Source organism: Micromesistius poutassou (assembly GCF_964030765.1).
Source record: "Micromesistius poutassou genome assembly, chromosome: 3".
Classification (NCBI taxonomy): domain Eukaryota; kingdom Metazoa; phylum Chordata; class Actinopteri; order Gadiformes; family Gadidae; genus Micromesistius; species Micromesistius poutassou.
The window spans coordinates 4,062,210-4,089,111 of NC_140273.1; the positions used below are offsets into that span (position 1 = coordinate 4,062,210).

The 26,902-nt window shown below is 47.0% G+C and overlaps 3 protein-coding genes across 6 annotated transcripts; 2 read left to right on the forward strand and 1 right to left on the reverse strand.

Moving 5' to 3' along the window:
* Positions 1 to 46: 46 nt before the first annotated feature.
* On the reverse strand, positions 47 to 2,490 carry bbip1 (BBSome interacting protein 1). The gene is made up of 4 exons (XM_084465123.1): positions 2,455 to 2,490; positions 1,277 to 1,383; positions 951 to 1,020; positions 47 to 515 (listed from the first exon to the last, which is right to left on the reverse strand). The coding sequence occupies exons 3-4, from the start codon at positions 994 to 996 to the stop codon at positions 361 to 363; spliced, it is 201 nt and encodes a 66-aa protein (XP_084321249.1). The 5' UTR covers positions 997 to 1,020; positions 1,277 to 1,383; positions 2,455 to 2,490; the 3' UTR covers positions 47 to 360.
* On the forward strand, positions 2,038 to 18,642 carry shoc2 (SHOC2 leucine rich repeat scaffold protein). Of its 4 annotated transcripts, none has more exons than XM_084465115.1 (9): positions 2,038 to 2,307; positions 5,669 to 6,778; positions 7,187 to 7,324; positions 7,670 to 7,800; positions 8,072 to 8,260; positions 12,230 to 12,352; positions 14,154 to 14,291; positions 14,624 to 14,741; positions 16,613 to 18,642. In XM_084465115.1, exons 2-9 carry the CDS (start codon positions 6,076 to 6,078, stop codon positions 16,819 to 16,821), a joined length of 1,749 nt encoding a protein of 582 aa, XP_084321241.1. In that variant the 5' UTR covers positions 2,038 to 2,307; positions 5,669 to 6,075; the 3' UTR covers positions 16,822 to 18,642. The 4 variants fall into 4 exon arrangements, with proteins under 4 accessions (XP_084321241.1, XP_084321243.1, XP_084321242.1 ...); XM_084465117.1 differs by lacking the exon at positions 2,038 to 2,307 and adding an exon at positions 2,556 to 2,657; XM_084465116.1 differs by lacking the exon at positions 2,038 to 2,307 and adding an exon at positions 2,773 to 2,910.
* Positions 18,643 to 23,567: 4,925 nt separating this feature from the next.
* adra2a (adrenoceptor alpha 2A) lies at positions 23,568 to 25,061 on the forward strand (the record flags this gene model as incomplete). Its single annotated transcript, XM_084465373.1, has 3 exons — positions 23,568 to 24,293; positions 24,513 to 24,650; positions 24,744 to 25,061. The coding sequence occupies 3 exons, from the start codon at positions 23,568 to 23,570 to the stop codon at positions 25,059 to 25,061; spliced, it is 1,182 nt and encodes a 393-aa protein (XP_084321499.1).
* Positions 25,062 to 26,902: the final 1,841 nt, after the last annotated feature.

Consider the following 26,902-nt stretch of genomic DNA (forward strand, 5'->3'; position numbering starts at 1 on the left):
TGTCTGAACACCAACCAAAGAGCCAAGGACAAATAAAAAACAATACTAATAATAATTATTTACTCATGTGTGCACCACCACTATAATACATAAAACATACAAACGTGACAGATTTATAATAGTGCAATTGTCTTGCATAAAAGTAACAAGCAAAACATGAGTCAATCAAGCAAGCACTCATTAGATAACTAGTCTCAAATTAGTATAAAGACTCGTTTTCCTGGAATAGCTTAGATGCAGGGTCCTTGGTAAGCTTCATGTAATAAGGTCACCAATTACAGTCGGGTACAATCCACTAAAAATAGCCTAGCAGGTTTTTCCGTCCACCTTTCATTCGATACAGTTCAGGCCAATAGGGGTCTACTGCGTCTGCCTGGATGCCAATTCCTGCTGCTTGATGGCTTCTTGAGCCTCCAACTGCATCTTTTCCAGTTTCTCCAGCGTGACCGACTTGAGAGGGAGCAGCTTGGGCTTGCAGAGCACCAAGGTAGGCACGTCCTCCATGGCGAGCTGCCCTGTTGATGAGCAAGATAATATGGTTGGTTATTAACACATTGAGATCCTATCCTTTTGGATCGTCTATCTATTTCCGTATTTGTATTATGCCAAAAACATAGGCTAGATTCGCACAGTTGGTTTTATTGCCCATTCAGTAATTAAGTAATTTCTCACTAAAGTGACTAAACGCTGAATTGTAGTTGCATGGACCAGGGGCCTACAGGTAAGTTGTACACCGCAGTCTTTGAACCAATAACCTTTCAGCTCAATCCGCATTTTATGTGCTGCAGATCGTCAATTGATCATTCCAATGTTACTAGTTTATATAACTGTAGTTTAGGCCTACAGGTAGGCTACAATACTAGTAATATACAATACTGAAGTAGACTAACATACAGTTAGAGATTTTGACACAGTCCACATCCATTATCACAGGCTGTACAGCTACTTACCTTGTTTAGGTAAAACCTCTCTGAATATGGACTTGACTTCAGGCATTTTGTCTTCCGTGTGTGCAAAGTGCTGAAAGTCGGTATGACAAATTAAAATCACCACACCTCGGACAACACGATATATCATCAAAAGGCACTTTAAAATATGATAACTTATTGTGCTTTCAATGCTGATGTAAAAGATAAAGCGATGCACCGAATCTGTTCATGCTGGATCACTGCGATTGAATGGGACAAGGTGGAAAAATTACCCCGTTCACTAAAGAAATACTTAAAACCGTACTATTACTTACTATTTGAACTATGAATACAATGTCTTATCTTACCTATTTAGCAGATATAAAGCGTTGTCAAGGTTGTCAAGCCAACACTTCCGTCAATCAGACCCTCCTTCTTCTGGGATCTGCTCATTCGTGTTTGACTGTACTGCCATCTACAGGCGATATATGATGATACACGGAATTCATTAGGGCTTTTCGAGATCCTATTAGCAGAAAACGTAAAATAGAGTAAAACCCTGAAATAGTTGATGATGATTGAAAAAAAATGGGTTTTAATATTTCATATGGGACTGATTGATATTTAATTTCAGAGTATTCACGCCTCTCTTATCATAAGGCACTTAATCAGTCAACTTTGTTGGTCCAAATACAAATAGGTAACGGTAGATGTTCAGTTTATATTTATTTTTTTTGCCATCCATTACTGGCTCATTAGGAGGGTCATCTGTACCTTGGTGCTTTAAGATACGCATATAAAGCAACATACACATAGGCCTACATCATATGTGTACTGGCACAGTAGCCTAGAGTTGGTATAAAAGGGCTTCAGTATAAAACAACTATTTCAAATTGCAGTAAGGTAACTGATAAACCTGCAAAACACATCTAATGCCATTGATACAGCACTAACTCTAGGACTAGGTAAGAATCCAGAACTCTTAACAAGAAAGCATAGACTACAGAAACATTGTGAGTTGATTTTCTTTAAGGAAAACAGCCAAATTCACACATTGGTTCCAAATGTGAGATAATGTGTAAGTTAATTTTCTGTAAGAAAACAGCCCCAAATCACACAAAATGTGATGAGAACGTGTGAGTTACCCAATTTTAATGGGTTTGGGATTTGGGGTTATAGCTACCGTTTCTTAGTGTTTCAAAGTTGACACCCATATTGCGTGCATGAATCCTATACATTAAATGTAAAATTGTCCAAAAAAAAATCCCAATTGCAGAAGGTCTCGTGATACATTGGTTAGGCGTGCGAGTGACGCAATCTGATGGTAGGGGAGGGTACAGGAGCCGCGGCAGTGTAGGAAAAAGGAGGAAGCAAGGATGGCGGAGTCACACCTCTGAAGGTAAAACATTACATTTATAGATACCATCGAGTGTTTCCCCGCCGCGTCGAGCTCTGTTTTAATTCAGCAGGTTATGGACACGACATTCATCCACCTTATCACCCGGTGCGGGAGGCGGCGGTGCATTCTGACGGCGTGAGAACGCACTCTTTTGTTCAGTTTCGGAATGGCCGCTGTTTTCACAATGTTTTCTTTTTCCTCCACTCTTATTCGGCCACGGAAGACGGAAGGAAACGGGAGAGATGGCGCTTCCATCGCCGTGCCACTGTGTTTAAAAAAGGGATCACGGTGATCCCCTCTCGTTAGATCAAGAGAATAATCACAACAACAGTGAACAGTCGTCCCTTCTGGTAAATAAAACAGCGAACCGACGACGTGCTCGGTATTACGCACGACGGGCTGCGGCAGGAGCGCGTCCCCCCGCCCGGTCGCGAGCCGCCCGTGGTCGGGACGGGGCTCCACGTCTGACAGCTGCTCCGCTCGGGCCTGCTGCTGCCCCTCCACACTCCGCTCTGCCCGCCCGCCCGCCGGCCGGCCGAGGAGGGCTCGTTGCTCTGTCACTGGTGGATGTATGCTCCCCGGAGAAGCCCACGGCCCTCCACGGTGATCACATAGAAGGCAATGCGTGGTGACATTGGTGTTATTTCCCCGTTTTCCCTCGGAACCGAGTCGTTATTACGCCGCGTTCCCCCCAACCCCGTGAGATGAATAATTCGCTGAAAACGTATTTAGCTACTGGGGCTAACTTGTTAGCAAAGGCAAACGTTAGCGGTTGTAGCCACATAGCATTTCTGGCGTTTGGCTCTGAAGCGGACGTCGCTCTGTATCGCTGTGTAATCTCCCGTTTGAGGCAACCATATATGTTAACCCTTTTTTGGTTTACAGATTGTAATTTAGCGACTCAATTTGAAAACTTGCTGTTGGACGTTGGATGCAGACAACCCCTAAAAATGTGGTTTCATGACAAGCGAAGCTACTGGGGCTCAACAAACCAGGCAGCTAACGTAACCGCTACTGACAACTGGCCGTATCGGTTGTGTTGTAGGCGTCATTGGCACATTATTTGCACTAGCCACACTGTTGGTGTACTGCTCTTGTCTGTTCAAATCCGTGTTACGCAAAATCAGCTAATCTCAGTCGGTGACCTGACTTCTCAGAACTGGCACCGTGTGTCGATAATCCCTTTCGCTGGTTTATCACAGGCATGACCTGATCATCTTTGGTGTTACCTGGGTAAAGTAAAGAGTTAATCCATGTCCATTACATACATGACATGTCCTGATCATGTTTGGTGTTACCGGGACAAAGTAAAGAGTTACTCCATGTCTATAACATACATGACATGTCCTGATCATGTTTGGTGTTACCTGGACAAAGTAAAGAGTTACTCCATGTTTATAACATACATGACACGTCCTGATCATGTTTGCTGTTACCTGGACAAAGTAAAGATTAACTCCATGTCTATTACATGACCTGTCCTTATCTTGTGGGGGGGTTACCTAGCCAAAGATGTCTAGCTAATGTTACTTAATGTTTGACTATCACAGACACTATCTGTCCTTATCGTGTGGGGTGTTGCATAGCTTAAGTTGTGTAGTTACTAGTTAGCCCAATTTTATATTAAAGACATGACCTATCCTTATCCTTTGCTGTGATACCTAGCCAAAGTTGTCTAGTTTTCTCATGTTAGACTATTACAGAAATCCTCAACCCTAAACCCTGAGTTATATTCCAAAAAAGGCAGGAAACCGATCAATCAGCCACAAAATGTGGTTTGTACTATACTTTCATTACTGTGTTATCCGTGAATAAATATATGGTTACTTGAGATATGAGATACCTTTACTTTGTTTACCTTCTAAAGCAGCATTATACTGACATTTTGTCTGACAAATCTGAAGTAGTATATACGGTACAATAATTTACAACACTGTAACTACATAATTAATGCCATAATAGGATCTCAAATGCAATTGTCTTAGGTTAAAATGTTCACTATTATGGATTGATTTAGGCCTTCTGCTCTTTTATTATCCAACATGCATGTACAACATAACATGTACAACGTATATGATTTATGCATAATGTGCAACATGCAAAATGAATATTCAAGCCATTGACTCAAAATTATAGAACTACAAATGCATTTAACTGGTTGCTTGACCCAATGCCCTGAAACCCCTTAACAATGTTGTGCACTTTTTCATAGTGTAGATCGCTTGTGTTGTCATTGATTTTCCGCCTTGGCCCACACTTAGTAGCGGGTAAATATAACTTGTAGGTTGAGTGTGAGCCCGAAGGTGGGCTGTTTTAAAGATGGCTGTTGAGCAGATCTTGTTTATCTCTCGCAGATTCTCTATTTAGAACAAACAAGTGCATAGAGTGATTGTGTGGAGGAAAAATGTGGATGCCAAGGTAGGATGGGGATGTTTCTGCCTGCTTGGCCTGCCTCTTGTGACGTGAAGCTTATGTGCTCTCCTTAATAGTTGTGAAGAGGCTAGAAACAGCAGATACATTTTAGTGTAATTTATCCTTTAGAGATGGTTTACTATATTTCAGATATTGTTTAAGAGCAAGGCCGTAGAGTAGAGCCTTTAAAGGTAATGTCCTGCATAGTTTGTTTTAGATAGCCTAGCCTGGTTATGCTCAAGTCCTCCTCGTGCTTCATTGCTGAGTTTGTTACCTTTTTTATAAGTCACCAGAAACCAGGATTTTTTAACAACACTATCCACTACCACGCTACGCTGTCATTTAACGGAATCTCCCATCGACCCCCTTTTTGTACCCAAAAGGTCTTGTGGTCGTGGGGAGTCCCTGCTTTGAAGGCTGCTTCTAAAGATTACTCTCAGCAGTCCTAACCTTTTCACTGAGCTCTGATACTGCCACTTTTGTTTTCCACAGCTTTGCTCGTTATAGCACTGGACACTGAATACAGAGGTAAAAACTGTAATAAATGATAAACAGGAGGAAAAAAAGGCTGGTTCCACCTTGACTGTGGAATACTATCAGTCAAAATCTGTTTTGCTAGGGCTTGGACAGAGGGGTAGGCCAAATTCTTTCTTGCAGCTTTAGGTGAGGCTGTGGAAAACCTGTAGTGTCAACAACCAACAGGGCTTGTTTTACTAGCGAGGCGAACCTTGGCCGCTTGAACTTTCTCTGGCACAATTCTACATTTCGTCAGGCACTAATAATCGGCCAAACCTGTTTTTTATATGTTTTCTGTAAACCATCCATTATGCAGGTTTAATCCTGGATCTTGTAGAATTTTGCCTGCCTGTTGTTATTTTAAAATGTGATTTTAAATGCGTAGTTGTGAATCCAGAGTTTGGAGATTAAATGTTTTTTCTTGTGTTTGCAGCAAAGCTCTGAAGATTGAGGACTGGGATGACTCTCATGACCTGAACTCATTGCTACTGCTGCCAAAGGGATTTTGCATGGTTTAAACAAGCATGTGGCCCGTGGGTGCCACCACAGTCCAGATACTTCATATACATTTTTGTTTTTCATCTCATTACTACTTTTTTAATGTATAATTCCCGAGCCAAAACAAGGGAATGTTTTTCGGATTACTCAACCTTTCTATGGAGGGTGCCCGTCCATCTCTGAGGCCACAGAGGTATGTATAAACACCTGCCATTTTAAAACCCCTGCCCCACCACCGGCTCTTATCCGCACACACACACCCACCCCCCCCCCCTCCCTGAATAAGCAACCTACCGAGAGAGACTCCCATGAAGGACTCTGCGGGGGCCCAGTAACGTCGACATGAGTAGTACTTTAGGAAAAGAGAAAGACTCCAAGGACAAGGACCCCAAGGCCGGTCCACCGGGGAAGGAAAGGGAAAAGGAGGCCAAGGCCCTGGCCGGTTTCGGCAAGGATGGCGGCAAAGAGGCCAAGACCAAAGGGAAGGACGCCAAAGAAGGAAAGAAGGACAGCAGCGGCGCGCCGCCGGCCGTCGCCTTCTCGGTGGACAACACGATAAAGCGGCCCAACCCGGCGCCGGGCACCCGCAAGAAGTCCAGCAACGCCGAGGTGATCAAAGAGCTCAACAAGTGTCGAGAGGAGAACTCTATGCGCCTGGACCTGTCCAAGCGCTCCATCCAGATGCTGCCCACGTCCATCAAGGAGCTCACGCAGCTGTGCGAACTCTACCTGTACAGCAACAAGCTGCAGAGCCTGCCCGCCGAGGTGGGCTGCCTGGCGGGGCTGGTCACCCTGGCGCTGAGCGAGAACTCCCTGACCAGCCTGCCGGACTCGCTGGACTCCCTGAAGAAGCTGCGCATGCTGGACCTGCGGCACAACAAGCTGCGGGAGATCCCGGCCGTGGTGTACCGGGTGACGTCGCTGACCACGCTCTACCTGCGCTTCAACCGCATCACGGCGGTGGAGAAGGACATCCACCACCTCTCCAAGCTCACCATGCTCAGCATCCGGGAGAACAAGATCAAGCAGCTGCCGGCGGAGATAGGTGAGTTGTGGAGCATGGGTGGGGAATGAAGACGGGACGGGGCCGCGGAATGTGTCCGGGGGCGTCCAAGACAGTTAAAGGCCAGCCACAACAAGCTCACAACAACATGTTGATTCGTTGGAAATTAGATGGCTGATAAAGCAAAGCCACCGTGATGATATGATCACTGTGTGTAACCCTTTAAAAAAAATGGCTGCTGTTGATTTATTCCATGTTTTTAGCATGAACGTTTAAACCCACATTTGACTAATCAATAATGAGTGTGTGGTCGTGGTGGCCTGAGGGTATGTCTCATTTGTGGGACCGGTAAAACCAGGAGTGCTGCTGCGATTGAGGGTTGGAGGTTGTCATTGACGTCCCCTCCAGATGACTGAAGCACTTTGTCTGGACATGTGTCTTCTTTTCCAGGGGAGTTGTGTAGCCTTGTCACCCTGGATGTGGCTCACAACCAGCTGGAACACCTACCCAAGGAGATAGGCAACTGCACACAAATCACCAACCTGGACCTACAGCACAACGAGCTCCTGGACCTCCCGGAGACCATAGGTCCGTTGGAGACGTCTGTAGTACACACCTCTCAGTTATGTCTGGAGATATGATGTCCTTTCGATTCCATAGATGTTTACCTATTTAACTATTTGAATGAACTGTATTCCTTGCGCATATACCTACTCATTACCGGTTAATTACTGCCATTTAAGGTCCCATATTATACCACCAGGTGTGACACACTTGTGATTAAATCTGTCTCACTATAGGCAGATTTTCAAAACAGCTTGAAATGGCTAATCACACTCACAGCTGGTGGTATAATATGGGACCTTTAAAGCTAATGCATACTGGTTAGGCGCCATTACTATAGCTTGACACGTGTCTCCTGTGTGGCTGCAGGTAACTTGGCCAGCATAAACCGCCTGGGTCTGAGGTACAACCGGCTGTCGGCCATCCCCCGGTCCTTAGCCAAATGTAGAGAGCTGGAGGAACTTAACCTAGAAAACAACAACATCTCAGTGTTACCAGAGGTGAGTGATTCAAGTGTTGCGCATTTGACCCTCTAAGTGCTGCACTGATCCGTTGCATAGTGGATCGGTGAGAGAAAACCGTGGACTGAACTTCCTTGTTAGCATGCCTCGTTTGTTCATGCTGGGCGCTGATTCCCCGTCCCCCCTGTCCCGGTTCTAATCGTATGGCGAGGCCCGTGGGCTCACCGCACACCCAGAGGGAATGTGGCTGCATTTCTCCATGGCCCTTCCAGATCACATAGCTGCACGCCTCCTGTGTTTCTTTGACCAGGGCCTATTGTCGAGCCTGGTGAAGCTGACCAGTCTGACGCTGGCCAGGAACTGCTTCCAGTCCTACCCCGTTGGCGGGCCCTCGCAGTTCTCCACCATCTACTCCCTCAACATGGAACACAACCGGATCAACAAGATCCCCTTCGGCATCTTCTCCAGGGCCAAAGTGCTGAGCAAGCTCAACATGAAGGTGCGTGGCCGTGTTTGTTTTGATTAGTTGTTTGAATGCAATTTTAAACCCTGTTCACTATCCCCTATAGTAGGGCTGCAACTAACAACTAATTTGATAATCGATTAATCTGTCGATTATTAGTTCGATTAATCGATTATTAATCGGATAAAAAGACAAAAACGACATTTCTATCCTTTCCAGTATTTTATTAAAAAAACAAATGTAAAAGGTATAGTTTTAAAGATATAGTGCACTTCAGTTTGTAGCTAACTGTTTTTAACAGTTAAACAAAAACACAATATATATAGGTTTTGACACATTTCACATAGCAGGCCTTTCCAAACAAAAACAAAAAGTCTTCCGTTTAAAAAAGGGAGGTGATTTGGCTGAAAACAGTTTAAATAACAAAGAAAAACATAAAACACGAACAAAAGTGTTTAACAGGCTTTGCTAAATGGCTCTTCAACAACAGGCCATGAGGTAGAATTGGAGTATGAAAGAATGGTTCAGCAGGAACACCCTCAAAGTCAGTAATGTTGGGTTGTGTCTTTCTGAAATGAGAGAAACCATATAATGAACGTACATATTAGCACCATTTACATCTAACTCAATACATACTTTGTTGATTTAATTAATAATTGCTGACGTAAAAGGCAAATAAAGACAATGCCACCACATAAAAAACGCAATAAAATAAATGGACATTGGGGATACAGCATACAGCAAAAATAAAACGGAAATGTAACTAATCAGATCAGAACTGGATGAGATATTGTTCAAGTTTCTGTTGTGAAGTAATAAAGGATTCACTTTAGACTGCCAGCAAGATATATTCCAGCAACTCCATAACGTTAGTTATACTAAAGTGTCTCTCCAACCTAAATAGATTTTAATAGCTTTATTGGTGGCCCGGGTACATTGATCCATTATGAAACGAACCGGATATATTTCTGTCCGTTACGTTTATTTTGAAATTGGTAACCGTGCGTTTTCTCCATCAAAACAGAGTCAAATCTGCCAGAGACCGACACATTATCAGCCCCGAATTGCAACAAATGGATACTCAAACAAAAGAGCTGGCGTGCTGAACTCGTGAATGCATATTGCGCCCCAAAACAACACAAAAAATAAAGTCGTTGCACTCTCCAAAAAGTTTGTAACACTTTAAAAATGAATACACTGCAGTTGCTGCTGCGCTCCGTTAAAACAATCGGATTACACCTCGTTAATAAAAGATTAAAAACACACGTACACAGACACGACGGATCAATGTACCCGGGCTATGGATTTATAAAGTTACGTACCGTGAGTTCCCTTCATCCACGGCTCCAACATGTTTCCTCTTCAGGTGCTCCCGCAGTGAAGTTGTACCACCGTGCCATGCAGGTCAACGCTGCACATTTTGCAGCTAACCGTCTTCTTGGATGGCTTTAGCGTAAAGTGTTCCCACACTTTTGAAGACTTCGGTCGTACACTTTTCTCCGTTGTATTATTGCCCTCCACACGTTTCTCCACTAAACTCACGTTATCTGCAGTGTTTACCTCCGCCATTTTCCAAACGTTTACTCCAGGCAAGGTAGACGACGTCGTCACGTGAGCTGCACACGGCACGGCATTGGCTGGCTTACTGCCACCACCTGAGACGTTGCCGCAGCGCATGCAGCGCATTCAGCGCATGCAGCGCATTCAGCGCATGCGCATAACATAGATCCAACGAATCGATTACTAAATTAATCGCCAACTATATTTCTAATCGATTTTAATCGATTTAATCGATTAGTTGTTGCAGCCCTACCCTATAGGTACTTTATTAATATATGGCTTGGCTATTGTAACGTAGAATGGAAGTCATTGTAAAGGTTGGGGGGTGATCCAGTCCTGATAGTCGACAGTCCCACTCAGTACGTTTACATGCACAGCTTAATTCGATTAAAGCCAAAGTTCGACTATGCTCCTCAATTGGACAATTGCAATTGTCCACGTATACATGGCGGTGAGTAAATCGATTCATTGGCCAAAGCGTGTCATACCCCGGTACGTTAGGTGGCGCTGTACCCATTTCAACTAGTGGTAATAGAGCCACCGGTTGACCTCTTTATGTCACCAGCAACAACAAACTCAGGCGGCATTTGAGAAAGATGTTTTCAGTAGACAGCTGTCAGTTCACTTCGGGTCCATATCTTTTCGTCGTCGTATGCGGACTCCTCCGGCTGCTCTGCCGGCGGAGGAGTCTGCATACGACCGAGAGGTCGAAACAATGGAGCGTCGGAGAAATGATATGGACCCGAAGTGAACTGACAGCTGTCTGCTGAAACATCGCTTTCTCCTCCATGTTCGTTTCAATCTGGACTTCAGAGAGTCAAAGACAAAGTTAATTTCCCCCAATTCCTTTTTCCCCCATGGTCGAGATAAACCCCATTAGGAGTCTTTACTTGTTGTGGAAGTACCAGAGAGTCGGAGAACCCGACGCAGTCTGTAAGATTCATAATATCAGAGAATACCCCCGTCAGTTCGGCCGCGGCGCAATGAATGAATAACGATCGTAGTTATTTTACAACCTTGTTGATGAGAAACATTTAGAAAAACATGTACTTTTAATTCAGCCTTGGGTGAAATTGAAGCGTAGTGTGTACTGAATGCATGTTGATGATGATACACTCCTTATAGGGGGTAACTACATTGGCACGACACCGGCTTCCTCCATCTTCTGCGCCAGCTTTTTAAATAAATTGCCTATCCGAAGTGAGTTGACAGCTGTCAACTGAAAACATCTTTCTCCCACCGGAGCAGCCCCTCCGCCGCCCGTCCGTATACGGCATTCCCCCGCCGCATCGCAAGGAATGAATAAAGATCGTAAACACGTCGGGAGAAAAAAACATTTATTTTGACAGATGTGCCCGAAGTTAATACTTTACAACCTTGTTGATGACCCACATTTAGAAAAACATGTACTTTTAATTCAGCATTGGGTGAAATCGAAGCATAGTGTCTGTGTGCTTCCACCTTTAATGAATGCATGCCATGCGCACTCCCGCGGCCGGGACAGAATTCTTATAGGGGGTAACTACATTCACCGGCTTCCTCCATCTTCTGCGCCACCTTTTTAAATAAATCGCTGTTTCTCGTTTTCCGACGGCAACAACAACACGACTATCGTCTCCTTCTACTTCCGGCTCACAGCCCCGGGAAAAGATCTCGAGCATGTGCAGAACGCAATTCAACGCACAATCCAATTCGACTCCGTACATGCACGCTTAACTCGACTATGAATCTCATTATCTAGGGGTCTTAATTCGACTATGAGTAACCCAATTCGATTCGAGTATAGCTCGACCAAGGTGTATACATGCATCTTAGTAATCCAATAAGTCGACTTTCTTGAGTGTCATGTAATCGCACTGACTGAGTCTTTGTACCAAATTGTGTCAGAATTATTTTGGTTGCAAAATGATTGTTTCACTGGTTGGGTTTCAGTTTTACACATTGGTAACAAAAATATATGTGGGATAAAATACACATTTTAAACCGTGTTTACTATCCCCTATAGGGACTGTATTAATATATGGCTTCAGTAGATTTATTTGAAAGCAACTGCATTGCAGCTTATGATGGAAGGCATTGTAAGGAACGATCACAATGGATTGTGAAATGTGTGGCTCAGGGGGCAGTGCACATGAAATGTGTGGCTCAGGGGGCAGTGCACATATCCTCGCCTGATATGACTTTACAAGTTAGATTGGTAACGCTGCAGGTCAAGGTGCGTCGTACCGGGACGGCCTTTTCTATTTGCTAGAGCAGGTTCACACCTTGGTGTCAGGTTTACTGTACTTTCTCCATTCATCTGCTAAGCCTCAGCCACGCGGCCTAGCCAGTGAACTCAAACGACCGCCCCTGAACAGACCCTGCCTTTATGCGGTTGGTCTGGCAGTCATACAGGGTTTCTTCATTTTTTTTTGTTTGCCCTTTTGCTTTTGTTGTCTACCCCAGGACAACCAATTAACCTCGCTGCCGCTGGACTTTGGCACGTGGACCAGCATGGTGGAGCTGAACCTGGCCACCAATCAGCTGACCAAGATCCCGGAGGACGTGTGTGGCCTGGCGTCCCTCGAGGTGATACTCCCGCCTGCCTTACTGTACTGCAGGAATACCGCAGTGGGAATGGGGAAAACACTGGGAGTTGAAGGGAAACTAACAAATATTATCACAGGGTGATGATGACACCCTGTCATCACAATGACCCAAAATGTAAACGTCATCCAGGTACCAAAACTTCCTTCATTCACATCGTTTTTATCAGTCTCAATGTCCAGTGGCCATTAAGAGCCCGGGTGGATACAAAAAGTCCTTCCCCTAATGTCCCATATGGGATTAGCACTATCTTATCCTAAAGGAGCATATATGCTGGTAATCTTTACGTGGTAATCTTTATGCTGCTACCCCATTGGACGGCATAGGATATCGGCCAATCAGACAAAACAAATCATTAGAAGTAGTAGACCGAAGTACGAACCCATCACAGGCTGGTAGTTTGACTGCCCTCCAGGTAGCCACAGACCAGAGCAACTGCAGGCCTTATGTCTTAGTACTGAAACGTCCCGGTTCTCATGCTGAGCACTGAGCAGTAGATTATGTCATGAGTGGTGGGGTGATCCAGTCCTGATAGTAGACAGTCACACTAACTATTTGTACGAAATAGAGTCTCAATTATTTTGGTTGCAAAATGATGGCTTCACTGGGTGGATTTTAGTTTTACACATTGGCAACAAAAGTATATGTAGTATAAAATACACATTTTTACCTTTTTACCATCCCCTATGGGTACTGTATTACTATATGGCTTCACTAGATGTACGCTTGATGGTATAATGCATCGCATTATAATACATAAGACAGGGTATTGTAAGACAGATCAGTAGTAACTGATAATGGAGATGGACAATCAAAATGGAGAAGAAACAAGGAAGGACATGTTGGAGCGTGTGGCATGGCAGTAGAGCAGGAATACAAAATCCAGTGGGAGAAGCTGAAGGAACTAGCCAGGTATTTTCCCATGTTGATGTGTTTCCAACGCCTGACAGGTGATGGATGATATACAACTATTTGTCTTGGTAGTTATGCAGATATAGTTGGACTGCTATAAAGGCCCTACAGTATTGCTAAATTGTGATTTAAAGCGCCCTAACATCTCTATTTGTAGATGGCTGCTCTTGTGTAAATGGCAAAGTTTGAAAAGGAAAAGTAGGTGCAGCACAACACTTCTCACACAATGAAGTGATTTTAAGTGATTATGTGCAGTCACCGGAGTCTTTTAAAAAACACGGCCCCAACACTGCACACCACGGCCCCATCACTGCACACCACGGCCCCCATCACTGCACACCACGGACCCATCACTGCACACCACGGCCCCATCACTGCACACCACGGCCCCATCACTGCACACCACGGCCCCATCACTGCACACCACGGCCCCATCACTGCACACCACGGCCCCATCACTGCACACCACGGCCCCCATCACTGCACACCACGGCCCCATCACTGCACACCACGGCCCCCATCACTGCACACCACGGACCCATCACTGCACACCACGGCCCCCATCACTGCACACCACGGACCCATCACTGCACACCACGGCCCCATCACTGCACACCACGGCCCCATCACTGCACACCACGGCCCCCATCACTGCACACCACGGCCCCCATCACTGCACACCACGGACCCATCACTGCACACCACGGCCCCCATCACTGCACACCACGGACCCATCACTGCACACCACGGCCCCCATCACTGCACGACATGGTGGAGCAGGACACCGTTGGGAGATGTGTGTTCTAGGACTCGTTTTTAGAAAGGAGCCACCAAGTAAACCAGGGTTGTTGTTGTTGTTGTCGCTCCTCAGGTCTTGATACTGTCCAACAACCTTCTGAAGAAGTTACCGCATGGTATCGGCAACCTCAGAAAGCTCCGGGAGCTGGACCTGGAGGAGAACAAGTTGGAGTCGCTTCCCAATGAGATTGCGTACCTTAAGGACCTGCAGGTGAGATAGTGAATGTGTTCAGACCTGATGAGGCTTCTGACCGTGGCTACGCTTTTATACCGAGGTATCTTTACTCAGCATGTGTACGCACGTAAAGCACTAGACAGCCAAAGCAAACATTTGTAATGCAGAAACTAAGTAATGAATGTCGTAGAGTTAGTTAATTAACTCAACTCTAACTAATTGTCCTAGCCTGTCACTCGTTCTAATTTTGAGACCAGACTTTCAGGTCGGCCTTGGAACAGCAGTGAGGTGGTTCTACGAACACGTAGTTCCACGTCGCTTGGAATGTCTCATTGAAACCCGGAATGTCCTCTCCTCCTCCCGCGCAGAAACTGGTGCTCACCAACAATCAGCTGACCACGCTGCCCCGCGGCATCGGCCACCTCACCAACCTGACCCACCTGGGCCTCGGCGAGAACCTGCTGCAGCACCTGCCCGAGGAGATCGGTAAAGACCGCCGCCACACTCCATCACCTCCCTCCATCACCTCCCTCCATCACCTCCCTCTGTCACCTCTCTCCGTCACCCACATTCACCCACATTCACCCCCTGCTGTAGGGGAGCCACTGGCCGCAGTGTGGATGCGGCGTGGGCGCAGTGTGTTTGTGTGTCCGCGCGGTCACGGGCCGTGCCCTACACAAGTTCTGCTTCCCCCGTGGGCCTAAAATGGCTTCCATCGCATCCACGCTGTTTTCTTGTCCGTCTCCTCTCAGACTGTCGTGGCTACGTGAGGCGAAAAAAGGTTTTCCTATAACAAAATATTTCCTAATATACTCCGGTAATGACAACGTGGATGTGATGGAAACCCCCGGGTTTGATGGCCTTCTTCCCTGGCGTGGGAGCTCATTGGGCAGACGCAGGGCGTGGTGGCTTGTGAGTGGAGTGGAACCCTCACGTGAGGATTAAGACGGCTTAGGAGGCTGCAGAGCATCACGCAGCCACGGATCACCAACTGACCCCGCTGTGTGTGTGTGTGTGTGTGTGTGTGTGTGTGTGTGTGTGTGTGTGTGTGTGTGTGTGTGTGTGTGTGTGTGTGTGTGTGTGTGTGTGTGTGTGTGTGTGTGTGTGTGTGTGTGTGTGTGTGTGTGTTCTCTTTACGGTTCCATTTTGACTTCTAGTTAAAGCTTTGTTGGCAGTGAGGTCAAATCACCATGAATGAATGGTGAAAGGGCAACAAAGCATTGTTTGTTAACTTTTTGAAACTAAATAGTAACTAAACAAAATAACTAGACATCGTTTTTAGATGTATATATTTGTTTGGCCTGATGGTTTAAGGATATAGGATGCATTCAACATGTTGCTATACCTGTTGATAGGCTGTTCTGATCCATTGTCCAAATAAGTCTTAATTTAGTGTTGTTTCTACAGCTGGATATAGCCTTTCACAGGTGATGACCTTAAAATCGTCGTATGATGACGTTGGATTTGGGAGATTTTATTTCAGTTTATGTTGTGTGCATGTGGCAGCTTCCGAAGCCCCATCCATAAGGCTAGGGGAGGGTTTGAGTACTTCAGACCATGGTCTGGGAGCATCGTTTTGCATTATTCATTGGGTCTGTCTAGCAAAGTGGTGTCCTTTTGATAAATTAATCGATCGGCACGTTAATCAATTGACCTGTTTAATGGTTAACATTTGAAGATGCACATTCGGAGCCATAATGACTTTTTCCATAATGCTCCCCCTTTTTGAATGTGCGGAGCCAGTGTTTTATTATGGTGACTCTGCACCTCTCACAAGGAATGGATTTCCCCAAAGATTAGTTGTGCTCCCTCTTTATTGGAAATATCAATCTTCGGCTTTTGCTGTGCTTTCAGAATGCATGGATTACTCTCCACAATCTGTTCCACAGATACATTTCATGTGGTTTTGGTGTAGGGGGTGGGGGGGTTGATGGCTGTAGAGATGCACCGAGCCCTGCCAGCTGAGTTCCCCAAATGCCTGATGAGGTTCATCGTATCATCTGGTCCAACCTCTCTCCACTAATGACCGCACACACCATTCGTTTACCTGACAGAATGAAGCGTACCTTTTCAGAGGCATTGGCTCTGAAATGGACTCTCCTAAATTTGTCCCATTCCTTTACTTTCATTCTTCAGGCAATACATAGATTTTCTTTGCAATCGAGTTGCGGGTGAGCAAGCTAAATCACAGTCGCTCGATACACCCAGAACTCAAAACGGTTTAATTCAGAGTTGGGGCCGTAAATCCAGATAACAACATTCACTCCAATCCCGTAGCGATTCACGGGAGCGTCACGACAACATGACAACGGTCCGCTCTGCCCTGTCCCCCCCCCGTCCCCCGTCCCCCCACACAGGAACCCTGGAGAACCTGGAGGAGCTGTACCTCAACGACAACCCCAACCTGCACAGCCTGCCCTTTGAGCTGGCGCTCTGCAGCAAGCTGTCCATCATGAGCATCGAGAACTGTCCGCTCAGCCACCTGCCGCCGCAGATCGTGGCCGGCGGGCCCTCGTTCATCATCCAGTTCCTGAAGATGCAGGGGCCCTACCGTGCCATGGTGTGATCACCCCCCCCCCCCCCCCCCCACACACACACACACACACCCCCACCCTCCAAGCGAACCCCGTACCCACTGGCCCCTCTAGTCCTCACCCCTTGACCCGCCCCAAGCCCCAAGCCCCGCCCAACCAACCCCCCCCCCGCCGCCACCGCCCAATCACGCTTTAGATCGCTACACGGCCGGCCTCTCGCCAAAACTCCAGGGCGCACTGTGCCGGGAGGATATGAGGTCACGTCCCGGGTATGTGGGGTGACGGCGAAGAGGAAGAAGAGGGATATGTGGGGGAGGACGGGGGAGGGGGAAGACAAAAAGATGCTCTTATGTTTTTATGTTTTGTTTTTAACGAGGCAGCACTATGTAGACTCGAGATCCGTGTTTCTCAGACGTTGTCATGGTTATTTAAGGACCGTGGCCCCAACCCCACCGCCACCTCCACCACCTCCACCCGGAAACCATGGAAAAGGAAAATATCTACAACTCTTTGCCAAAACCGAAAACAAACTATAAATATATATATAGATATATAGATATATATTGAGTAACTTTGAGCTGAGTGGCAAGTCTTTTAATCATATAAACCGTGCTCCCATTGCCAATGTATTTACAGTAATTAAGCATCTTATTACGTGAGCAAAGATACAATTGTATGCAAACACAAAACAAACCAACAAAAAAAATATATTTGGATCTCACCTTTTACCGCTGCTGCCATAACTCGACATCAACTCTTGTCATTATTCATGTTTTAGTTTTTTGGTATTTTATTCCCTTTTTTTAACCACTCGACGACTGTACACTTTTTGTGAATAGCTTCTTGACCGTGGAGAACAAAGCTCTCATGACAGCATCGCTTTTTTGGATTTTTGTTTAATTTTTTACATTAAAAAAAAAAAAACTGTGCCTATGTCTAGAATGAGCCGGTGGTTCACTTCTAAACTTGTCCATGAGATATACAAAGGTATAAATTATTTCAATAATCCGTTTTTGTTTTTTTTCTGACTGAAGTTTGTTGGTTGTTCCTACTCAAGTTTATTATACAGATTTTTCTTTCTGCCATTGAACTATTCAGTTGTAACGTAGTGTCATTGGATTTATTTTCCTCTTTTTTTTTTTTTTTTTTACAAATAGCGATAGTTGTCAAATCTAGTAATGTACACAAAATACAAATGCAGATCGTAAATGCGTAAAAAAAAAGTTAGACAAAAAAAAGTTAGACTTGAAATTCTTCAGAAACGTGGGCTGCACCAGCCAGCCCGGGTTTCACAGGCGGAAAGGTATTGAAACTCAGAATCATACATATGTCGTGACGAGATACGAGATCAGAGAGTGATTCCTTCTTTTTGTATACGTATGTAAATCCTGATTGTTGCCTTGAGTGCAATTTTTTCTTTCTTTTTTTAATTTGAACTTTTATTATTTCTTCTACTGTTTACTCGTTTGGTATTATCTACAGTGTTGGGCTGCTTAGCTTACATCCGAGTGATGACGATGATGACCAACATATCAGAGGCCTGTTGTTTTTTATATATATATATATATATATATATATATATATAAAGACTCCGGGCTCAGGCCCTGGAACAAACCGCAGAGTTATTCACTGCTTCGAAAAGGAAAAACACGCCCTTTGTCCCCAGCCCCTCCTCACTGGCCACTGCATAGTACTTTGAGACTGCGATGTGGTTGGCTATCTAAACCTCCCGCTCGGATAATTCCTCCCCCTCCCCTTGCTTTCTTTTGTCCCACACTGTTCCAGCACTGTTGCTGCTCTTATGCACTTTTTTTTGTAAGACGTTGGCCTCTATATTAAAAGACAAAATGACAGTAGACTCTCGTCGGTTCTGTGGGATTGCGGGGGGGGGGGGGGGGGGGCGGGAATTTTGTTTTCATAAGTATTTTTATCTGTTGAAGTGAGCGGTGAATCATGTACATTTGTGTCAAATCGATCTTAACAAGGAACTTGTTTTTCTTGGTCTGTAAAAAAAAAAAAAAAGATTATCAAAAAAAACAACTGCAGAAAGGGTTTGTTTGGCTGTACCGTGTTTTTGATATGCATCATGCCGATGTCCTGCTTTTTATTTCACATTTTTCTCATTGCTAGCAAAATAGTTAATATTTGAATTATACTTCAGATCAGCGTTATTTGAAATCATTATTTTTTTTCGGGGGTGAAATGTCATATGTTCATTTAATGTTATTTCACTGTACATTAAATATCCCAACAAAAAAGCTAAATCAATCCCGATCCTTTGGCCCAAAGTGTTCTCGTCCCGACGTCCATCAATCATTCAAAGCGTTTCTCAATGATATTTCAAACGGTCCTTTTCCTTTTGTTGGTTGGGCAGCGGGAGGCAGAGGAGACAAATGCATCTGCTGCTGCGTCTCATCCACCAGCAGACCGCCTGTCGCTGCCACCATCACCTGAAACACGCTATAGGCCACAAAACACCATCTGGCTTTTGCTCTTAGATTTCTGTTTTCTTTTGGAGGTGCTTTGAACAGATCACACTCATTAGACCTCCATTTGAACCAATGGGGAGTTGGAACTGGACAAGAAACCGTATTTACACAACATGTTTCACATCAGAACCCGGTGTAATTAACCAGACTTGTGTTCTGTAAAGAGATGGGGGTGGGGTAGGGCTTTTATTTTAGGTCACCCTCATCTAGACACGGAAGACATTCCTAAGCTCGGCATAAACGCCTGGAAGTCTGGCTTGTTCTTTTTTGCCTTTGAATTCATTTACTGTCAATAATTGGGAGGAGAAAACAACTCTGAAATGGGTGTGCAGGGGGAGGGGTGGTGTTGATGAGGCATGCAGTGAAGGTGCTGCCTTTTTCCCGTCGTGCCCCGACAATGTTTAGTCTTGTTTTAATTTAGTTGTCCAAGTGCCGTTCATGCAGGCTAGAGAGGGCTAGTGTGTTGTAATCGAGAGGAAAGCTGTTGATGTGTACCCAACCTTTTACAAATGAAGGTGGTGCTGTTATCCAAAGCGTACTCAAGTGATTACAGGTCATTAGGCAGCGGCATGTAGGGGTATACACAGCATGCTGGTATAGACTGGGATGGGATGGTGGAAGGGCAAAAGGTGGAACCTAGGATATTTTTCAACCTCAAACACTTGAGGCACTGCAATGTTCAGCCCCTGCAAACTCAACGTTGACCCTCCATAGTCAAGCTAAGCCAAGCCTATTTCTTTAAGAGCAGGTGAGCAATCAGTATAGGCCTACATTTGGACAGCATGCTCTATGTGTTCCTGCACCTAATGAAAGCTGCTGTACAATTCTCCAGGCCACAGAGCATGCAAAAGCTTTCCATGACGTTTGATTGAGCAGTCAGGGAACAGCTCCTCGCCTATAGGGGCCCATGGACCAGGCAGGAGTGTCCACCTCTCAGTTCAGCTCTGTGTGTGGCTGGAGCAGGGACCGGAGCGAGGTCTTCAGTGCTGTGGTTATTTTTGGTGTCCGCAAAAAACTCCTATAGTTTGTCATTTTTGTTCATACACTGGGGGGTTTCAGGGGTCATGGTTACAATGGCTACCCCCCCCCCCCCCTACACACACACACACACACACACACACACATAGCCCACTCCACCCAGAACTTAATTTGACAGGCAGCCTTAATAGGCCTTCTCTCCTCTTTGTTCTCCCTCTTCTGTTCCTCTGTTGCTCATCCCTAGCGTCCATGATCCCGGACTGCACTCTGAAGAGCAGCAGCAGCTGGTGGTTTGAAAATGTGCGTTTTCGGTTTGCTATTCTTTCCTCCTCTCCGCTCACTCCTTGCTCGTACAGATATCTGTGGCTTAAAGGTAAAGCCGGCAGTTGCACACCACTGACACCCTACCTGGGTTTAGGGATCTGTGGAGAACCACAAACATGCACCTTCTCTCTCGTGAGTTTCGTTTTCAGAGTTATAATAATGAAGTTTGCTCCAACAGCCACAACTGCTTTTTCCACAGGCAGTTAATTTCCCCAGTTCTGTGTTAAAAATCGAGGAAACAATTCAATAGTTAGGCCTAATTGTTGTTTTTTTTTATCATAGGGCTGTTTATCATAGGGCTGTTATTCATTCTATTTAATGGTTGAACTTTTATTTGGGAAAGGGAATTATTGTTTTAGAGGAACTATACCTTTTGTGATCAGAAGCAGCTCTCTCATAAGGCCCCACTGCCTGTCCCTGGACCATGCTCATCACGACAACGCAGAAATATCCCTCCGTCACATCCACTCAGCCTGCCTTATGCACACCAAGCAAAACCTTTATGACAGCAGGACGAGATCAACACACCAAGGGTCACTTTATTCCATTTGTACATGGTGGCGTTTATTTGGGCTTGGCTTCTTCTTTCAAACACACTGTCCAGCGGTCCGAGTTGCAGGACGGTCACTCTTTAGCGATAGATGAGTGGATGCGGTCTTGTCCTACCCCCATTGGGCCAGTATGCAGTGTTTACAGTTGTGTAAACTGTGTGTGTGTGTGTGTGTGTGTGTGTGTGTGTGTGTGTGTGTGTGTGTGTGTGTGTGTGTGTGTGTGTGTGTGTGTGTGTGTGTGAGTGTGTGTGTGTGTGTGTGTGTGTGGTGTGCTAGCAGATTTTGGTTCGACCAGCAATTCAACATATTGTTTCTAAGCATCCTTGTGTTCTGGGGTGGGGGGGTGGGGGTGAAATGTCTTTAAGTATTATTTGGAAAATACAAAAAACAACATTGATTTGTTTTCTTGGCTGTGACTCACGTAATCAATGCCGACCTATTGTAAGACAGTTATTCTGAAACCAACTAGTTGCAAAGAGTGCTACTTTGCAAATAGGTGAAAATGACCATGTTTGGTGATGTTCTGTATGTATATACTCTTTTTAACTGTAATAAACTGATATTTACAAATTTATAATGTGCACTAGCCTTATCATTTTTACTTTTTGTTTGTTCTTGCTTTTTTTTTTCTTTTTTAAAGTATTCATTAGGGTCTGTATGTCTATTCACCTATGATATGTAATCGATTGCTTTGTTGCTTATCAACAGCAGGCTTGGTCTATGTGTTAATAAACGGTTAATTCCTGCAGCATGGTAAACAACCCATAGAACCTAATAGAAGTGCAGACAAAGATATTCCCTCGTTTTGCTTCGGAGCGACACTGCCCCCTGCTGGAGAGTCATCGTCCAGTATCCCATCAAGGCAGATGTTGCGTAACCAAGCTTTCGCGTATGATCTGATTGATTTGATTGATTAAGGATGGCTCCTTGTGTAATATTGCATATCTGCCTATTGCTTTGTATTGCAAAAGGTCAATCACACACCACATTAAACACTAACATAACGTTGTTGTTTTTTTAGTTTGTTATGTTTTTGTGTTCCAGCGCGATTCATCAGGTGCCCGTATTCATATAAACGAAAGCGGAAAAAGCAAAGCTGTCGTCCTTCTGGGACAAGTCGTTTCTTTTCGAACTGTAAACGTATCATATTGTCGAGGTGCATCGTTTACGAAGGCTTGGGGGAAAGTAAGAGAGCTTGGAGCTGTTTAATGGAGCCAGAATCTGCGCGTAATAGGACGACAGGTGTCACTGTGCGCCCTGCCTCGTGTGTGCGCTCATGCGCCAACCTGCCTGGACAACTTGTGTTTACCCATAACAGTTAGGACTATGACGAGGACCCATTCCCGGTTATTTTGCCAACCTCCTTCTGGCGAACATGGGGACTTTTGGTTTCCTTCAGCCCCTACGACGCACGCAGCAACAATCTATTCAAGGAAGAACCAGTGTCCCATCTCATAACGAATGTCGAACGGTACTCAAACAGTGCCTTATTAAATAGTGCTTTATTAAAATAAATCAATTAGGTTATTGCAATTAAATAATGGAAAAGTGTGTGTGTGTGTAGGGGGGGGGGGGATGGATATATCCACGTGGTGCGTGTCTGAGTGCTGCTAAGCAACCCTCTAGTAGGTAGGGGCTATAAAGAGAGGGAGTGGCGGAGGGGAGACCGCTCGGCAGAGAGACTCAGACGCACACACAGCAGCGCAGCAGCGGCCAGGATAACACGATTAGCGCTCTATTAGGGTCCGCTGCCGAGCCACCACTAGACGCGGCGCAGGGATCACTGTCCGGGGTGGGAGAAGAGAGCGCTGAAGGAGACGAGAGAATGAATCCACAGCGTGTCCGTCACCACATGGGTAAAGTGGAGGGTCTGTGGTGGTTATTGGCGTGCGTAAACGAGTTATCCAAGCTCAGCTGCGCCCGACACCCGCTTGATAGTGACACCGCCTAATGTCTCAGGTAAGATTTACATATTGGCTTTTTGTTTATTTTTCGTAAAGGCATTTGATTAATGTTTGTAGACTTGTTTCCCTTCCTGGGAATTGTTTATCGCACATTTGTATGCATAACGACCGAGGTCCAACGGTGATACAAAAAGTGAGGATGGTTTACACGTAGCTGATATTTTCCTCTCCTCTGTCCTATTTCTAGATTAAATAGTACTCGTCATAACTTCAAAAGTGCACGATGAAGCCGATAAACGTCCAGACGCTGCAGAACAAGTACTCGATCGACCTGCTTCATCCCGCCGGCTCTGACTAGCACCTGACGAATCACAGTGGATGACCGCTTCTTTTTTTTTTTTTTTTCATCTACCTCACGTGAATCCGACGAGAGACGTCAGGAAGTAAGAGAGGAACGACCGGAAGGGAGGAAGGAACAAAAATAGGAAGGGAGGGCGGAAGGAAGGAAGCCGGTCCGAACCTATCATCTCCGATGGCGGGGTGGGACAACGAGACCACCAACGGGACCCTCTCGGTCCGCGCGCCCTACAGCCTGCACATCTCCGTGTCCCTCACCGCGCTGGTGGGCATGCTCATCCTGCTCACCGTGTTCGGCAACGTGCTGGTGGTCATCGCCGTGTTCACCAGCCGCGCCCTGCGCGCCCCGCAGAACCTCTTCCTGGTGTCGCTGGCGTCGGCCGACATCCTGGTGGCCACGCTGGTCATGCCCTTCTCCCTGTCCAACGAGCTGCTGGGCTACTGGTACTTTGGCAAGGTGTGGTGCGAGATCTACCTGGCGCTGGACGTGCTCTTCTGCACCGCCTCCATCGCCCACCTGTGCGCCATCAGCCTGGACCGCTACTGGTCCATCACGCAGGCCATCGAGTACAACCTCAAGCGCACGCCGCGCCGCATCAAGTGCATCGTGGTGGTGGTGTGGGTGATCGCCGCCGTCATCTCCTTCCCGCCGCTCATCGGCCTGGAGAAGGAGGGCGACAAGGAGGAGGGCCCCGTGTGCCGCATCAACGAGGAGAAGTGGTACGTCATCGCCTCCAGCATCGGCTCCTTCTTCCTGCCCTGCGTCATCATGGTGCTGGTCTACGTGCGCATCTACCAGATCGCCAAGCGCCGGACGCGGGCGCCGCCCGGGAACAAGCGGGGGCCGCGGGAGATGCAGGCCATGAGGCCCGCGGCCGCGTCCGAGCACAAGAAGAACGGCGTCGGAGGAGGAGGCGGCGGCGGCGACGGAGGCGGAGGTGGCGGCGGCGGCGGTGTGGACGCCCATGACGGAGGCGGCGGGGCCCCTCTTCACGAGGGGGGCACTGGCGAGCCCCTCTGCCGCGGGAGGCTCAACGGCGGGCCGGGGGCGGCGGCGGCGGAGGAGGCGGAGGCGGAGGGGGGCGTGGCGGACGGGAGGGAGGAGGACGGGAGGGAGGAGGACGAGGAGGACGAAGAGGGGGAGAACAACGGGGTGGACCTGGAGGAGTCGTCGTCCTCCGACCACAAGGTGAGCCGACACTGCTCCCGGAAGTCCTCGGGGAAGACCAAGCTGAGCCAGGTCAAGCCGGGGGAGGGGGTGGCGGCAGCGGCGGGCACGGCGGCGGGCGCGGCGGCGGGCGTGGCGGGCACAGGGGGCACGGCGGCGACGGGGGGGGGCACGCAGCAGCAGCAGACGCAGCGCAACCGCCGCCAGAGCACCAAGGGCAGCCGCTGGAAGGGGCGGCAGAACCGCGAGAAACGCTTCACCTTCGTGCTGGCGGTGGTGATCGGCGTGTTCGTGGTGTGCTGGTTCCCCTTCTTCTTCACGTACACGCTCACGGCGCTGTGCGAGTCCTGCTGGGTGCCAAACACCCTCTTCAAGTTCTTCTTCTGGTTCGGCTACTGCAACAGCGCGCTGAACCCCATCATCTACACCATCTTCAACAACGACTTCCGACGCTCCTTCAAGAAGATCCTGTGCCGTGGGGACCGCAGGAGATTCGTATGAACGATTGGAGGGGGGGACACCACCCCCCCCCCCCTTTTAAGGACCCTTCTGAGGTTGTTTTCTTTGTACATTTCTATACACACACAAGCAGCCCTGTACAGCTCGGTGACGCGCGGCGCATGGATTCATCAAGGCTTCAGATCCCGTCCCGCGGTGTTTCCCCCTGCCCCGCTCTTCCTCCCCAGGTCCGGCCCCCTGGAGTTCCGTCGATATTCCATTTTTGGACTTGAAACGCCCCAAAACACTCGCAGCTTGGACCAGCTCACCACGTTCCACAGCAACACGGCCCCCAGCGACGCCACCAAAGTCTCCTGTGGGTTTTATACAGATGATGACAAAATGAGGACAGATGAGGCCAATGAGAGGCGTGATGAGTATTGTGCCGTATGTTGTGTAAAAAAAAACAAGATGTGTGGATATGATGTGTCGCTATATTTTTCCTTGTTGTTTCCTGGAGTATTGTGGCTATTTTCTATGATATGATGATGATGACGATGTGGGTGATGGGGCGGGATGCTGGTCTGTAAAGAATAAACCCCATTTCCCTGTGGCCATGGCCCTGTTCTCTCTCAGCTCCACAGCCACTCAGGGGCACCTGGTTTATCACACACACACACACACACACACACACACACACACACACACACACACACACACACACACCACACACACACACACACACACACACACACACACACACACACACACACAAACAGACACACGCACACACGCAGGCACAAGCATACACACGCAGGCACGCACACACATGCAGACAGACACACACACACACACACACACACATGCAGGCACACACACACAAATGAAAGGGCACACATGCATGGACACACACACACGTGTACATACATAAAACCATACAACAATATAACTATATATACATACATAAACATGTACACATGCTGTATACATACAAAAAACACACACACACACACACACACACCTACATACAGACACACACACACACACACACACACACACACACACACACAGATGTATACGGCAGATACTAGCAGTAGATCCAGACAGAGGAAGATGAGGATGAGAAGCTAGGCGGTGGTTTTGTTCATGTCGTTTTATGGGTGTTTGAGTTGTGAGTTTGAGACCGGGGGGGGGGGGGGGAGGTCGTGCGGAGAGGCGCCTCAATGTGGCAGGGCAGCAATCCACCGCTTCAACACAAAACAAGGGAACTCAACAGCAACCTGTTGAATACCTCACATACTTACAGGCCCAGGCGTCGTTCCAGCCTATCCCCATTGGCTGACATGAGCCCCCACTTAGTGACTCTCTATGTCCCTGCTGGTGTGCTGTCTGCTGGCGAGGCCGTCCGGACGTTCACGTCTCAGTTTCTCAGCGAATATGGGTGCAGAAACGCTTTATATTCAGAGGAAAGCCTTCCCCGTAGGATTCTGCTCATCTTTGCACATCGTTATCCAGGCGGGTAAAACCGTTTTGATTGCACTGTAGATTGCTCCACTTTGCTTGCATGAGCTGAGACTCCCCCCCTCCCCCCACCACCCCCTCCCTCCCCCCTCCCCCCCCCCCCTCCCCCAAGTGCCGGCGTTTTAAAACCATCAGAAATAGTCTTCCCCCGGCATCGAGGCCAAACTGCGGAGAGAAAACAGAATGGGAAAACCGCGAGATCAGGATGGTCTCCGATGCTAGTGGACAACAAAGCAGTTTACACTCCGGGCGATAATTGTCGTCAAATCAACATCGGTGGAGAGAGAGAGCGCAGAGCAGCACTGATGGCGGCATCATCAGTATTCATCCATTCGTCCCGAGAGGACGTGCTGTTTTCCCTCAGCACCTCTCTGTGCTGGGCA

What these genes read in the sequence shown, in the direction of transcription:
- shoc2 (XM_084465115.1), top strand. Translation starts at nt 6,076, where the DNA reads ATGAGTAGTACTTTAGGAAAAGAGAAAGACTCCAAGGACAAGGACCCC. An exon ending in ACATCTCAGTGTTACCAGAG is followed by an intron (nt 7,801 to 8,071) that starts GTGAGTGATTCA and finishes TTCTTTGACCAG; the next exon opens with GGCCTATTGTCGAGCCTGGT. An exon ending in TGAGCAAGCTCAACATGAAG is followed by an intron (nt 8,261 to 12,229) that starts GTGCGTGGCCGT and finishes TGTCTACCCCAG; the next exon opens with GACAACCAATTAACCTCGCT.
- bbip1 (XM_084465123.1), bottom strand. Translation starts at nt 996, where the DNA reads ATGCCTGAAGTCAAGTCCATATTCAGAGAGGTTTTACCTAAACAAG. An exon ending in AGAGGTTTTACCTAAACAAG is followed by an intron (nt 516 to 950) that starts GTAAGTAGCTGT and finishes GCTCATCAACAG; the next exon opens with GGCAGCTCGCCATGGAGGAC.